Source organism: Eurosta solidaginis, chromosome 2 (assembly GCF_040869045.1).
Source record: "Eurosta solidaginis isolate ZX-2024a chromosome 2, ASM4086904v1, whole genome shotgun sequence".
Lineage (NCBI taxonomy): Eukaryota > Metazoa > Arthropoda > Insecta > Diptera > Tephritidae > Eurosta > Eurosta solidaginis.
The window spans coordinates 171,450,642-171,464,778 of record NC_090320.1 but is presented as its reverse complement, the minus strand read 5'-3'; the positions used below and the strand labels follow the sequence as shown (position 1 = coordinate 171,464,778).

At 38.2% G+C, this 14,137-nt stretch overlaps 1 protein-coding gene across 1 annotated transcript in view; it reads right to left on the bottom strand.

Moving 5' to 3' along the window:
- The window catches only part of LOC137240326 (PHD finger protein 14), an 87,501-nt gene extending 73,913 nt beyond the window's left edge, over window positions 1-13,588 (bottom strand). The window contains exon 1 of the mRNA XM_067766403.1: window positions 11,968-13,588. Coding sequence (XP_067622504.1) covers window positions 11,968-13,380 — 1,413 coding nt within the window. The 5' untranslated portion in view covers window positions 13,381-13,588. The remainder of the gene's footprint in view (window positions 1-11,967) is intronic.
- Between the last annotated feature and the right edge of the window lie 549 nt (window positions 13,589-14,137).

Here is a 14,137-nt window from a genome sequence, read left to right as displayed (position 1 = left end):
GCTACCTTCACCACCGGAAGGAGTCACAATCGTTTCCTACGCCGGTGACTGCACAATAATGGCCACAGGCCCAGGCCCAGAGATCGATGAGCTATGCAATAAAATAAACGGCTATCTCCCTGATCTCTCCAGTTTTTTCGCGCGCGAAACCTGGCATTGTCACCGACTTAATCTTCCGCGACCTTATTTACAACATGGACGCCCCAAATGTCGACCATATTGAACATCCACGTCGATGGCACTACGCTACCGACTGTCCTACACCCCAAAATCTTGGGTGTGACGTTTGATCAGGATCTACATTTTGGTGCGCACGCAACCGCAATTGTTCCGAGAATTCAGAGCCGTAATAAAATCCTCAAATCCCTTGCTGGCAGTACCTGGGGAAAAGATAAAGAAACGCTCATGACCACATACAAAGCAATTAGCCAGCCGATTACGTGCTACGCGTCACCCATATGGTCGCCAAGCCTAAAAACTACCCACTGGAAGAAACTACAGGCCTGCCAAAATACTGCTCTCAGAATCGCCACGGGCTGTCTTCTTATGTCCACAGAACACCATCTGCATAATGAGGCGAGAATACTCCCCATCAGGGAGAGAAATGAGATGCTGACCAAACAGTTTCTGTTGAATACCCAGAAACCTGGGCATCCCAACAGACATCTGATTGACGAACCAGCACCGCCTAGGGGCCTAAGGAGTCATCTCCGTAAGCATTTTGAGGAAATACGGCACCTGAGAACCCAGCCGTATGAAGCGAAAAAACACAAGCAGGTTCTTGGTGAACTCCATAGACAGGCGTCGGACCTTTATGTCGGGAATTGCCCGGTGAATCCAGTACTTGAAGAAAAATATCCAGAACTCGCGGAAGAGGAACGCATACTCCCAGGGAAACGCGTGTCACTCTTGCTCAACTTCGTTCTGGATATTGTAACAGGTTAAACTCTTACCTATCCAGAATCAACCCCGACATACAAAATGTATGCCCCGCTTGCAATGTGTCCCCACATGACACCAACCATCTCTTTAATTGTAATGTGGAACCAACGCCTCTAACACCCCTTTCCTTATGGTCCACCCCTGTTGAAACGGCAAGTTTCCTTGGACTCCCGTTAGAGGATATTGATGACAATTTGTGATCGGTCGCGGCTATTAGGTGGGGCGAGCATTGCTACAACAACAACAACCAACATTTCGACTGCCCTCACTAGATGGTACGGAACTCTCGCTCTCAACTATAGTTAAGTACCTAGGCGCCGTAATAGACAACAAGTGCAAGAGAATAGTCAGCAGAAATTGGGGGCTAAAGCCAGAACTCATGATGTGGCTCTATACGGAGGTCATAAGGCCCATCCTGACGTACGGAGCCATAGCATGGTGGCCTGCCCTGAACAAGCAATATAACACTAAAAAACTAGACAAAATGCAAAGGGCAGCATGCGCAGGAGTAACAGGTGCACTTAGATCGTGCCCGACGGACGCACTAAATAGTATACTTAACCTGCTGCCACTGGCCCTCTACACCAGATATACAGCGATCAGCACAGCCATCAGGCTAAGGGAGTCTGGATGCTGGACAGAAAATCGATATGGCCACAGTGACACCTAACGAGGCTCGACGATGTGGATTCGACAACAGATTACCTCTCAAAAACACTGATCTTCGACAGAAATTACAAGGTGCAGATACCCTCTAGAACGGATTGGTCGACCGACAAAGTTGGCAGGGAGGGGGTCACCTCACTCTACATTGACGGATCCAAAATGGACTGCGGCGTCGGCGCAGGTGTCTTCTCCAACCAACTAAATGTCGCAATCCCCATCCGCCTTCCAAACACAGCTAGCATCTTCCAAGCAGAGCTGCAAGGAGTAGAGAGGCCTGCATCTTCCTGCTGCAGAACCGGATAGACGGTGAGGTAGTCATATACTCCGACAGTCAAGCGGCGCTAAAAGCGCTAGAATCACCGTACACATCCTCAAAAGCCGTCGATAACTGTAAGAGGGTGCTACGTGAAGCAGCTAACCAGGCAGCAATCACATTCAGCTGGGTACCTGGCCACAGGAACATTGACGGCAACGAAAAAGCGGATGAAATAGCAAAGGCGGGAGCATCGTTAGACATCACAGAAGCAGTCGCGGTGCATCGACCACTCACATCAATTAAAAGAGACATTCTCACCTATCTTAGGAAACTAGCAATCCGTGATTGGTACTCTACGGACACCTGTAGAACCACCAAACTAATCTGGCCAGAGTACAACCAGAAAAGAACCGGTGATCTACTAAATAGGTCTAGGAAGGAAATATACAGAATCACGGCCACTATTGCAGGGCACTGTCCGTTTGGCCCGCACGCGAGTAGAATGGGTATCCCCTACAATGAGAGGTGTAGGAGCTGTAGACAGGAGGGTGCCGAGGAATCGGTTACCCACTTCCTCTGCGAGTGCCCAGCCCTCGCGAACTTTCGGTCCCGAAGTCTAGGCAACTATGTGTTTACCGACTTAAGGGCGGTGTCAAACTGCCGCATCAAGGACATCAACAAGTTTATAGTTTTAACCAAGTGGTTTGAGTAAAGCAATACGCAGGATACATCAGCCAACATATAATTGGTTCCAGGAGAAAGTGCATCAAAATGGCGCCTAGAGCGCTACTTGGGCCCGGCTCCATAGCCGGGCAGCACAGCAACCAACCAATCACATACAATAAGGGAAGAGTTTGACAACAACAACAAGTTCAGACAAAAAGAGACGTGCCTCAGAGAACAAAACTGTCGCGAAAGTCCAGGACTTTGGCAGGCAAAGGCACTAATAGTAGGGTACAACCTAAAGCGATATAAAGATATGATTAACCTCCCAAAAAGTAGCCTTAGGATTTTAACAGGCATACTCACAGGACACTGCAGCCTAAGGAGCCATATGCATAAATTGGGCATATCGTCTAGTAGCCTCTGTCGATTCTGTCATCGCGAAGACGAGACTGCAGAACACATCCTGATGGAATGCGGTGCAGTCGCGAGACGAAGACTTAGGATCCTAGGATCATCGAAACTAGAAAGTAGTCAAATACACTCTCTGAAGCCGAGTACCATTCTGGATTTTCTCAGAGAACTCTATAGTGATAACTACTTTGTACTATGTACTTTAATTCTTAAAAATAATTTTTAATTAAGTTTTCGTTTAAACTTGAAAGTTTTTGAATACTTCAAATAAAAGAAAATTCTTAATAGTTTTTAAAATATTGAAACTCTGAATAAATAAAAATTAAATTAACAAAATAAATAAAATATTTGGTATTGTAACAAATTTAGTGAAACTCCGCTTATTTTACACCTTCTACTAACGGTCGTATCGCTAAACTGTTGAATAAATAATTCCAATATTCAATTATGCAAAATGGTCTTTATTAGACTACTTTGAAAGTACAATAACAATTATACTTCGCAACCAATAGTGTGCTTAAATCAAACTGAGTACGTACTACTCAGCTTCTGCTGCTTTTATACTCTCTGCCCAAATGTCTGGACGTTTCTTCTTCTAGAATCCTCTACCTGGTCACCCCATACGCGCGTGTATTTGTAGTGTGTAACTATATGCGTGTGTATATGTGAGCCAAGTAGTAGCTGATGATGACATGCGTTTGTGAGTATCTCTCTGCTGCTTGTATGTTTGTGTGTACATGATGATTAATTTGTTTACGTACGTACAAGTGTGGCAGCTTGCTTTATTGCTGTTGTGTCTTTATTTACTTAGTACCAGCTTAGAGATGGTAATATTCGTCACAGTATTTATTTGGTAATAAACCAAATTTATTTAATAATTTGGGAAAAATTTAAACAACGTGACACCTGGACGGACAAGGCGACAGCTGTTTCGATTATATCTTGTAAATCTCTTCAAAGCCTTTTATCCCGGGAGTGGGATTTGAACCCGCACTCTTACGATGGTTGAAGTGTTACAAACGAATTCAGCCACGTCATGCCTTAGTTGTTAACCTTATCGCAATTGCAATTGTTTTTGTAAAACGCTCAGGCAAGCGCACCACACATCCCCGCGCGCACGCATTCTATCCTCTCGCCAACAACCAAATGTATTCTGCTGTACCCATTAGGAACTCAACTGCTATAATTTCGTGTAAAATTACTTTTGAAGTAATATTTTTGGGTATATTTTTGTTTTACCTGTACGAAAACAATGAAGATTTGTTTGATTTATTTAATAATTAAATTAATTTGAATTGAACGCATGTAGAAGTATTTTTAAATGCATTCAAGAAAACAATGCAAAGCGTTAATTTTGAAAGCTACCAAGTCCGGCTGGGTTCGTGCACGTGCCAGCGCCATTTTTGCTCGCAGAATGGTTGTAGCTATTTTTTTAGAAAACAAAATGAAGAATAGGGGTGCACTGATTGGTTGTATCTACTTTTTAGAAAGCAAAATGAAAACTATACGTGCACTGATTGGTTGTAGCTATTTTTTTAGAAAACAAAATGATGAATAGACGTGCACTGACAAAACTTTATTTTGTCTCACTTGAACTTAAAAATTGAAGATAGAATATACATATTAGTGATAAGTTTGAAGTACATACATGATTTGTTTCACCCTTATTAACCGGAGAAGATAATTTAAGATTATCACTCGTTTATCTAATATGATATAATAAATAATAGACGGTTTTTTTAAACGGTTTTATTTAGCTTGACTCTGTATAGCGAACAGCGTTTTGTAATCGAAATTTAAGTAACTTCCCGATAAGCTACAAGCTTGAAACTTGGAATATAGTTCAGAACCCGATGACAGTCTCCTTCACCTTTTCTCTTTTCTCTGCTCTCAAGTTCTGCTCATTTCTCTTCATCCCTTATTGCCAGTCCCAGAGGGTGGTATGTATTTTGTTCCAGTCCCATTACGAGTCCCAGTACCACTCCGCGTCTCAGTCCCAGTCCTAGTCCTAATCCCAGTCCCAGTCCGTCTCTGGTCTACTTCCCTGAAAAAAGGATCGTAAATAGTAATATAGGCAAATTTATATACATTTCAAGCAAATCGAATATGACGTATGTAAATAGGTATGTGGGTATTATTAATTTATGTCTTTATTTCGGTTTGCATGCATATTTATCAGTTTTGACAGGTTGATGCGACTAAAGCGAATATCACATTGAAATATACTTTAAAGCTCTCAGCAAGAAGAAAATGTTACCAATTTTTTTATACCCATGACATGCGATGCAAATGAGCAGAGCCCAGAACTCCAAATGGAGCTATGCGACTCTGAACTACAGTTACTAGATTTAAAAGGCATTGATCTTTGGAAAGTTGTAAGCAAGAAGAAATATCCCTTACTGCGTCAAGAAGTTTTAAAATTTTATTCAATGTTTGGTAGTACGTACATTTGGGAAAGCTCCTTTTCATTCCTTAAGCAAATAAAAAAAATAACAGAAATAGAGTTACAAATCAGCATTTAGAAGCGCTTCTGAAATTATCAACCACAAGCTGAAAATAGATATAGAAAAATTAATTGCGGACAATTTACAGTACGTTAATCTCTCCACTTTAATCTTTCTTTCCGAAATACTATTAAATAAAAAAATTAAAAAAACAAAAAAAAAATTTTTTAACGACACATCGAATTGTTCTGTTACTCGATGTGATCCGGTGGTATTGCCTGAGGATGTTTATCATCCAGCACTTTCAATTACCTGGATTGTCTTAGCTTACCGGTGCGGAATACTACCGATCCGAACGCGTCTTCGCGCCGGTTTCTGTTTAGAAAGGCCAATTGGTCTTTACTAATCGATGAAGCCTCTAAAATAAAGTGGCCTGAGTACGACGGAGATATTGAAGCGAGCTCCGTCCATTTCACCAACGTTTTACATCCTCAAATGTGTGCGTTTTTCCGAAACCTCCTCAGCATCTCCAGCTACTGCTTGGAGCTCTAGAGAACTTAATTATCTAAAAAACAAAAAAACACGCTTCTTCAAGCGTTTCAAATTATCTGGCTCTAATAGTGACTATGCTGCATACTCCATCTTGCGCCTTAAGTACAACAGGCTACAGATAAGATGCTATATGAATTATCTGATGAAGATTAAGCATCGGATCTCTTCCAATCCAAAAACATTTTATTCCTTCGTCAACTCCAAAAGAAAAATTAAAGGGGTTCCTTCTGTAATGAAGTATAACGATCGGATTTCTAGTATTGACTCCGAGATTGCAAATATGTTTGCTGCCTTTTTTAAATCTAATTACTCGACTATCCCTGACTCCCCTCGGTGGACTATCAATACATGTTACCTTCGCTTAACTCTGTATGAATATATGGGATACCTACCATATATTCATACAGATGAGGTACTAAGGCATCTGGAAAGTCTGAAAATTTCCTACTCCAGTGGACCTGATGAAATACATCTGTTGTGCTGAGAACTTGCGCTCAATTTCTTTGTCCACCCCTTACCTGCTTATTTAATGCCTCTTTGAGGCAAGGGATATTCCCTAAGAAGTGGAAGGAGTCGTTTATAATACCACTTTATAAAAGTGGGAGTAGATCTTGTGTCACAAACTATAGAGGAATAGCCAAACTTTGTGCTATTCCAAAACTATTTGAATCAGTTGTCACAAATCAACTGGCTTTTGCAGTATCTTCGGCAGTGCACCTGTCACAACATGGCTTTTGCAGGGGTAAGTCCATTGTGTCTAACTTGCTGGAGTTCACAACCCTTGTATCCAATAACTTAAGGACGAACTGCGAAGTTGATGTCATTTACACTGATTTCAGTAAGGCGTTTGATAAAGTTTCCCATTATTTACTCCTACTAAAACTCGATCGATTGGGTTTTCCATCACGGCTTCTCTCTTGGGTATCTTCGTACTTGGTAGGTAGAAAGCAAGCCGTTTTGTTTAACAATTGCTTGTCTGAATTCATCAATGTATCTTCAGGAGTTCCACAGGACAGTCACCTTGGTCCAGTGTTGTTTCTGCTCTTCATTAATGACCTCCCAAATGTTTTGAAGCTCTGCGTACCGCTGATGTACGCTGACGATGTCAAACTGGTTATGCCCATTCGCTCACCTGAAGATAGGGCACTTCTTCAATCGGATCTGAATAACTTGGTTGAGTGGTGTGACGTGAACGTCATGTCACTAAATTTACCGAAGTGCAAGTTTATGTGTTTTACGAGGAAATCTTTTAAAACCTATCAGTACATGATAGGCGATTATATCATTAAGCAAGTCACAAACTTTACTGATCTTGGCGTTATAATGGACCCTAAACTGGACTTCAAATTACATATCGAACCGTGTGTGAATAGGACTAGAGGCACTTTGGCTTTCGTAAAAAGGTGGTCAAAGGAATTCAATGACCCCTATGACACTAAAACTCTCTTTTTATCTTTAGTAAGACCTATATTGCAATATGCTTCCATTCCGCGTAATCAGGTTCATAGCGAAAAATTGGAATCGGTCCAGAAGCAATTTTTGCTCTTTGCTTTAAATCATTTGCCCTGGGATCCATCAAGGAACCTACCGCCCTATTGCAGCCGGTTAAAACTTTTACAGCTGCCTTCACTACTGAGCCGTAGGGAGATGCTTGGCGTTTTATTTATGGTAAAACTATTAAGAGGGATGATAAACAGCCCATTTCTGCTTGGCGAGGTGATGTTTAATGTCCCTTTTAGGCCCTCTCGGTATTTCCACCCGCTATATTTAAATAAATGTAGATCGAATTTTCAAATGCATGAACCTCTTCATTGTCTGTGTAAAGATTTCAATAATCACTGCAATAATATTGATACTTGCGACACACTTTACAGTGTAAAAAAATATATACTCACTGCCTTGAACTCATAACCTGTTTCAAAATCACATGTTAAACTAAATCTGTTACCTGCTCCAGTTACTTTGGGCGGGTGGCTTGGAATCACGTCCTTTCCAACATCCCACACATCGCAGCCCTACTCATTGTGTGTTAAATATACATCAGCTGCTCGAAATCACGTCCATTCCGACAGCACTAATAATCAATAGTTACTTTGGGCGGGTGGCTTGGAATCACGTCCTTTCCAACCTCCCACACATCACAGCCCTACTCATTGTGTGTTAAATATACATCAGCTGCTGGAAATCACGTCCATTCCGACAGCACTAATAATCAATAGTTACTTTGGGCGGGTGGCTTGGAATATCTTCCTTTCCAACCTCCCACTGCTCGAAATCATGTCCATTCCGACAGCACTGATAATCAATTCCGTTGCTCGGCATCACAGTCCATCCCGACAACTGATTCAATAATATATGTATATACATATTTTATAATATAATTTTGCTCACTATGTATGCTTGTTAATTTTACACCTTAATCCGCATTTATATTCATTCATTCATTCATATTTAGTCTGATTAATTGTAAAATTTGTAGACTAACAAATAAATTATTTATATTATTTTGTTTGTAAAAAACAAAACAAGATAAAAAAATAAAAAACCTAAAAATATAAAAAAAATTTTTAAAATATAAAAAATTAAATTTAAAAAAAATCTAATGAATTACCTTCTATCAGGATTACAAAATGTATAATTTTCTTTCTAAAATACTATCTTTTATGAATTTTCGAAGTTTTTACAGTGTACTCTTTACTAGCTCCGTCGCATTTTTTTTTTTTTTTTTTTTTTTGATTTCAAAGTAGGTGTGGTCACGCTTCCATAAGAAGCTTGTGGCGATCCCTGATTTAGTTTCAATATTTTAAAAACTAAGAAGAATTTTCTTTTATTTGAAGTATTCAAAAATTTTCAAGTTTAAACGAAAACTTAATTAAAAATTATTTTTTAGAATTAAAGTACAAAGTAGTTAACGCTATATTTACTCCTTTCATTGAAAGTCACATTAAAAAGTCCTCAAAGACTTAGGTCCGTTGGTAGGATCGCCATTAAATAGTTGATGATACAACTATATATTTTTTAAAATTTTATTTATTTTTAATTTAAAATATTAATATTAACATTGAAAATTTATAAACGCCCTGACACTAAAATTTTATTTTTGAAATAATATTCAAAAATAAAGTAATTCATAAAATGAGTTACAAAAATAAAGTATATTTAAACAAAGTAGATAACTCCACAAACTCGGCTTGGATGAGGTGGTGTCAGGGATGCACCTTAACGTTAAGCTAATCGTTTATCAAAAAATTTCCACCGTTTCCGTTGAAACACTTCGAAATATTATCGATAAAGAAATTATCAAGATAAATCGTATCTCGTTTTTAACCGAAACGAAAAGCTTTCGTTAACTTTAAAAACGTTAATAAAAAACGTGATACTTTATGTTTAAATTGTGCTGGCAATGCTATAGCCATGGTGACGCCGTAAGGTGGTAACAGCGAGCGGACATACACACAAACTCCATGTAATTTGTTTGTGTAATTCGTTGGTGGTAATGTCAAAAATACTCTTGAGAAATGTTCGTACTGTCAAAATTCATGAGAAAAGTTGCAATCAGCTTGGCTAATGCTTTCACCTTTAATGACTCCACCATCAATCAGCTTTGCCAGCATAGTTTGAAATTAATATTCAACATACACGATTTGATTTCGTTTTGATATGGCAGAAAACGAAACAAAATCATTTCGTTAATTTGACGTTCTTGACGTTAATAAACGAAACGAAATGACTTTCTTTGGTTTATTAACGTTAATTATCGTAACGAAATGATATCGGTTCGTTGGTTAAGCATGCCTGGGTGGTGTAAAGAGAGTAAGGGCACAATAGACCAATAGGTCGCAGTGCCTAACCTTACATTCCTATAGCTTAGATATTAAAACTCTAGTCTTGGAGTAAAGCAGATTTGGAAACACGTTCTTTCCACACCCCAATAAGTTAACTACAAGACTTGTCTGTTGTGCTGTTCAGAGGTGTCAAACGCGCGTTGACCTCGACATCAATAATCCGAAGGTGGAAAAGACAAATTGTATCTATGTGCGTAGATATTTGCAGCTGAATTCATGTGGTTGTTGTACACAGGAAAATATTTTGTGTACAATGAGATTTTGCACGGAATAAAGTTTTGATCAGACGCTATTTAGGGATCCAGCAGGATATTTTTTAATTCTTCCGCCAGCGCAGAAAGGTAATTTGCGCAAAAATACTATATAGCCCATCCCCGGTTTCAGCATTTTTTTTTTTTCGCCTTCGGATTATTGATACTGAGGATCTAAACGCGTTGTTGTTGTTGTAGCAGTGCGTCGTCCCATCCAATAGGAGCGACCGATTAAAAATCAATATACTCTAACGGGAGTCCAAGGAAACTTGCTGTTTCAACAGGGGTGGACAATAATGAGGGGTGTTAGAGGCGTTGGTTCCACAATACAGTTAAAGAGATGGTTGGTGTCATGTGGGAACACATTACAAGCAGGACATATGTTTTGTATGTCGGGGTGGGGTGCGTCTGGACAGGTAACCCAGCCAGCATTTTTTGAAAATTTTGATCAAAAAATATTTAAATATTATACCCCAAGATGATTAAAAACGTTCAAATTTAAAAGCATTTTCTGTTCGAAAATTAACGTATCGTCGGGAGAAAAATGTACCATAAATGTGATTATTCTTGAATAATCATTTATGATTCCTATTTCGAAACGCTTTTTATTCATATTTTATATCATTGTAAAATTGAGCTTTAATAGTTTTAGAGTAATATTTGACTGCTTTTCACAGTCATTTTCTGATCATATTCGTGAATATATTTCAATCGTTTTGGTTGAGATTTTTGAATCATTTTTGAATGCCATTATAATACATTTATTCTTCACACCTCATTCAAAATAGAATACTACATAATAATCTTATTTGATCAGGGGAAGAAAGCATACGAAAGTGAGCTATTCGAACCACAGCTAACTCGCAAACAAACTTGACAGATATACACAAGCGACTACAACATCCAACATCAGCATTATCGTCTGCATCTTAAAATACGGATACGGTACGGGATGTTGCAGCCGTATCCAGTTACGTCAGGATAGTTTCACTTTTCTGTGGTCAAATAGCTCACAACCTATGTATTGACCAATCAGGGGAGAAATGGTTGAGGAAATCTTCGTTCACGAGCAGCATTATATTATTTTTGTCTTGAAGAATATCTTTTGCATAAATAATATAATTTTTATATATTTTTTCTTATCTTCATGATTGAAAAAATATGTGTATGTGAAAAAAATAAAAAATTTAATGAAAAGTAAAATTTCAACAAGTATAAAATTCATTATCAGTCTTCAAATATATTCATAAAAGATCCAGAAAGCTGAATGAAAAATGATTATAAATATTTGATCACCTAAAGTAAACACATTTGATCACCTATATGATTTCAAAATGTGATTGAAAACTATATTCAGTTTTTGATCATCAAAGGTAATCATATTTGATTATTCTTTTTGTTGGTTTTTATGAAATATTAAAATTTAGTCATTAAAGGACTTCAAAAATGATTCCAAAAAGTGATCGGAAAATGCTTTTTAGTTTTTCATCATCAAAAGTATTCATATTTGATTATTTCTTTTGTTCAGTTGTATGATAACTCATTATTTAGTCAGAAAGAGTAATCAAATTGTATTGATATGTAGGGAAATTCAAAATTAAATCACCTAAATGCTGAGTGGGAAGAGTTTAACCGGTTAGTGTCCAGATCCAAGTTGATCTAGAATGACTCGCGCTTCCTAGGGAGTGTACGTTCCTCTTCTGCAAGTTTTGGGTATTGTTCTTTTTTCTTCTTCTTATTGTTCTTACGCGTCTTTTTACACGTCTCCTGATATTTTTGCGTGAGTATTAGCACTCGACCCAATTCTATACTTTTACTTTATTCTTCCTGCTGTTTCCCAAAACCGCCGTGTATATATATATATTTTTTTTTTTTGTATTAGTATGATTAGGAGACAAAAGTTCATACACAATAAATAGATGTTCTAAAAGTACCTGTTGGGTTTTAAATTTCTTATTTTCATCTAGTGTGAGGTCATAGCTAGCGCGGAGTGAATCCTGTTCCAGGGAAAGTCGTTCATTACTCTTCATCATTATGGATAGCTGTGATCTTAGATCTTCTGTTCTCGGTATGCGGTCTAAGTAATAGCTGATAAATTCCACACTAAATGCCGGGGCTATATGCCACTTTTTTCGAATATCTGTCAATGATTCAATCTGAGCTTCCTGACGTTCCAAAAGTTCGACATCAATCGCCATTATTTCGGCTTTTGCTAATAGCCTTTTACATGCTGAAGCTGACGTTGTCAACAGACGTGACATTTTTTGTGTGGGAACCCACGGATCTGCTTTTAATTTTTTAATACTGGAGTACTTAGCTTGATATTTTAAAAGCTTGCGTTGTATACGGTTCTGGGCCGGATTTGGAACATCATGCGTAGTAATTTGTTTCTCCTTTTGTTTTTGTTGCAAGTTCAAACGCAAATTGTGATAATTTCTTTTCCGTCTTTTAATCATTTCCTTTTCAGAATGCACTTTGCAGTGTGCAAAAAAAGGATCAGCAGCCTCAGCATCTTCCTGATGTGCTTCTGTGAGAAATCCTGCCACTTGAGCACATGTTACATGAAAGTATGTCTTACACATACCAGCGTCACATCCAATGCATACACCAGTTCTAGCAAATCGAGGGTTTTCACAAAGAGAACAAACTTTTGCACCCCATTTATTGTACTGCATTTCGAATAATGTAACAGATGACAGTTGGTCAACTTCCCCGAAGGCCACGCCAGGAATATATAGCGCGCATATTAAATGCACCCATTTACCGACATCAGTTTCTTTATATATTCCACCTTTGTTTGGGCACAACTCGCAAATTGGTTCTGAAACACCCGCACGACAAGCTTCGCAGAACCAAGGTTCAGTGGAGCATGTAGAGTTAGTGCTCGATACACTAACATTATCACTTACACCATAGCATCCTTCGTGTACAGAAATTCCGCAACCATCACACTCAATAATTTCATTAGTGTCATCACTTCTATCTCCTAAACAAACACAACAAATAGGCTTTACTGATACTTTTGGTTCGCGTGTTTTATGAGCTTCTAGCGTTTTTAGATTATGCAGGACGTCATTTTGTTGCACCATCGACACATGTTGTAATAGGGATTGCTTAAAACTTCCCATGTTAATATCATTTTCATCGTCTGTAGAAAAATTCTCCAACTCACTCCCGTTATCATCAGTATTCTCGGAAGAGTTCCCTTCATCGTTGCTATCTCGATCCTCCTCTTCACTTTCATGATCCTCAATACGAAAATCACTATCAGAAGAACTTTCTGCCAGATCAAAGTCTAGAAGAACTTGCGTCGTGATTTTTGGCTGTCTTGCACGTTTAAAAGACATTTTGAAAAAGAAAATGGTGTAAATTTTCACAAATCAACCATTGGATTATGCATTCACGAGTTCAAAATTGCTTCGTTCTGCGTATTACGTCACACTTGACTGATTGAACGAATGAAAGAGAGAAAAAAAACAAGAGCTAAAGAAAAATGACGTAATAATTGCTCATAAAAAACAACTGAACTAATGTTTACATGCGCAATGCGATACCGTGTATTTTCCATCATGGTAAACTTTGTTCTGCACACCAAATTAGAACTGCAAAACTATCGATGCTATAGTATCGATTGTTTGGAACACCACTATTCCTCACCAGGGGCCCTATTCGCTAACTGTGAATTTTAAAGTAGGGGGTCTCATGATAGCATATAAACTTATAAGGTGTAAAATTATATCCATTTACACACGCGGTTATATGAACGCACCTAGTAATACTCTTGATAAACTTGATTGTTTTTCAGCTGTATTATTTCCAAAAAAATTTTTTTGATTGTTATACAAATTAAAAAATACCAAGATTAAGTGTAAAATCAAAACTAAAACGCCTTTACTTGCTGATGTTGGAGATGTTTGTTGAAAATGCCGTCTGTAATGTCTGCAAGGTTGCATTCCTTTGAGTTTACCGCGTTTACACAATGAAATGTGCGCGTAAATTTATACAAATCGTGTAAATGATTTTTCATACAAACATTGACAGCTCCTGCGTAAACTAGATAAATTTATACGTTTACACACTTTATAAGGCATTTATACGGTTACA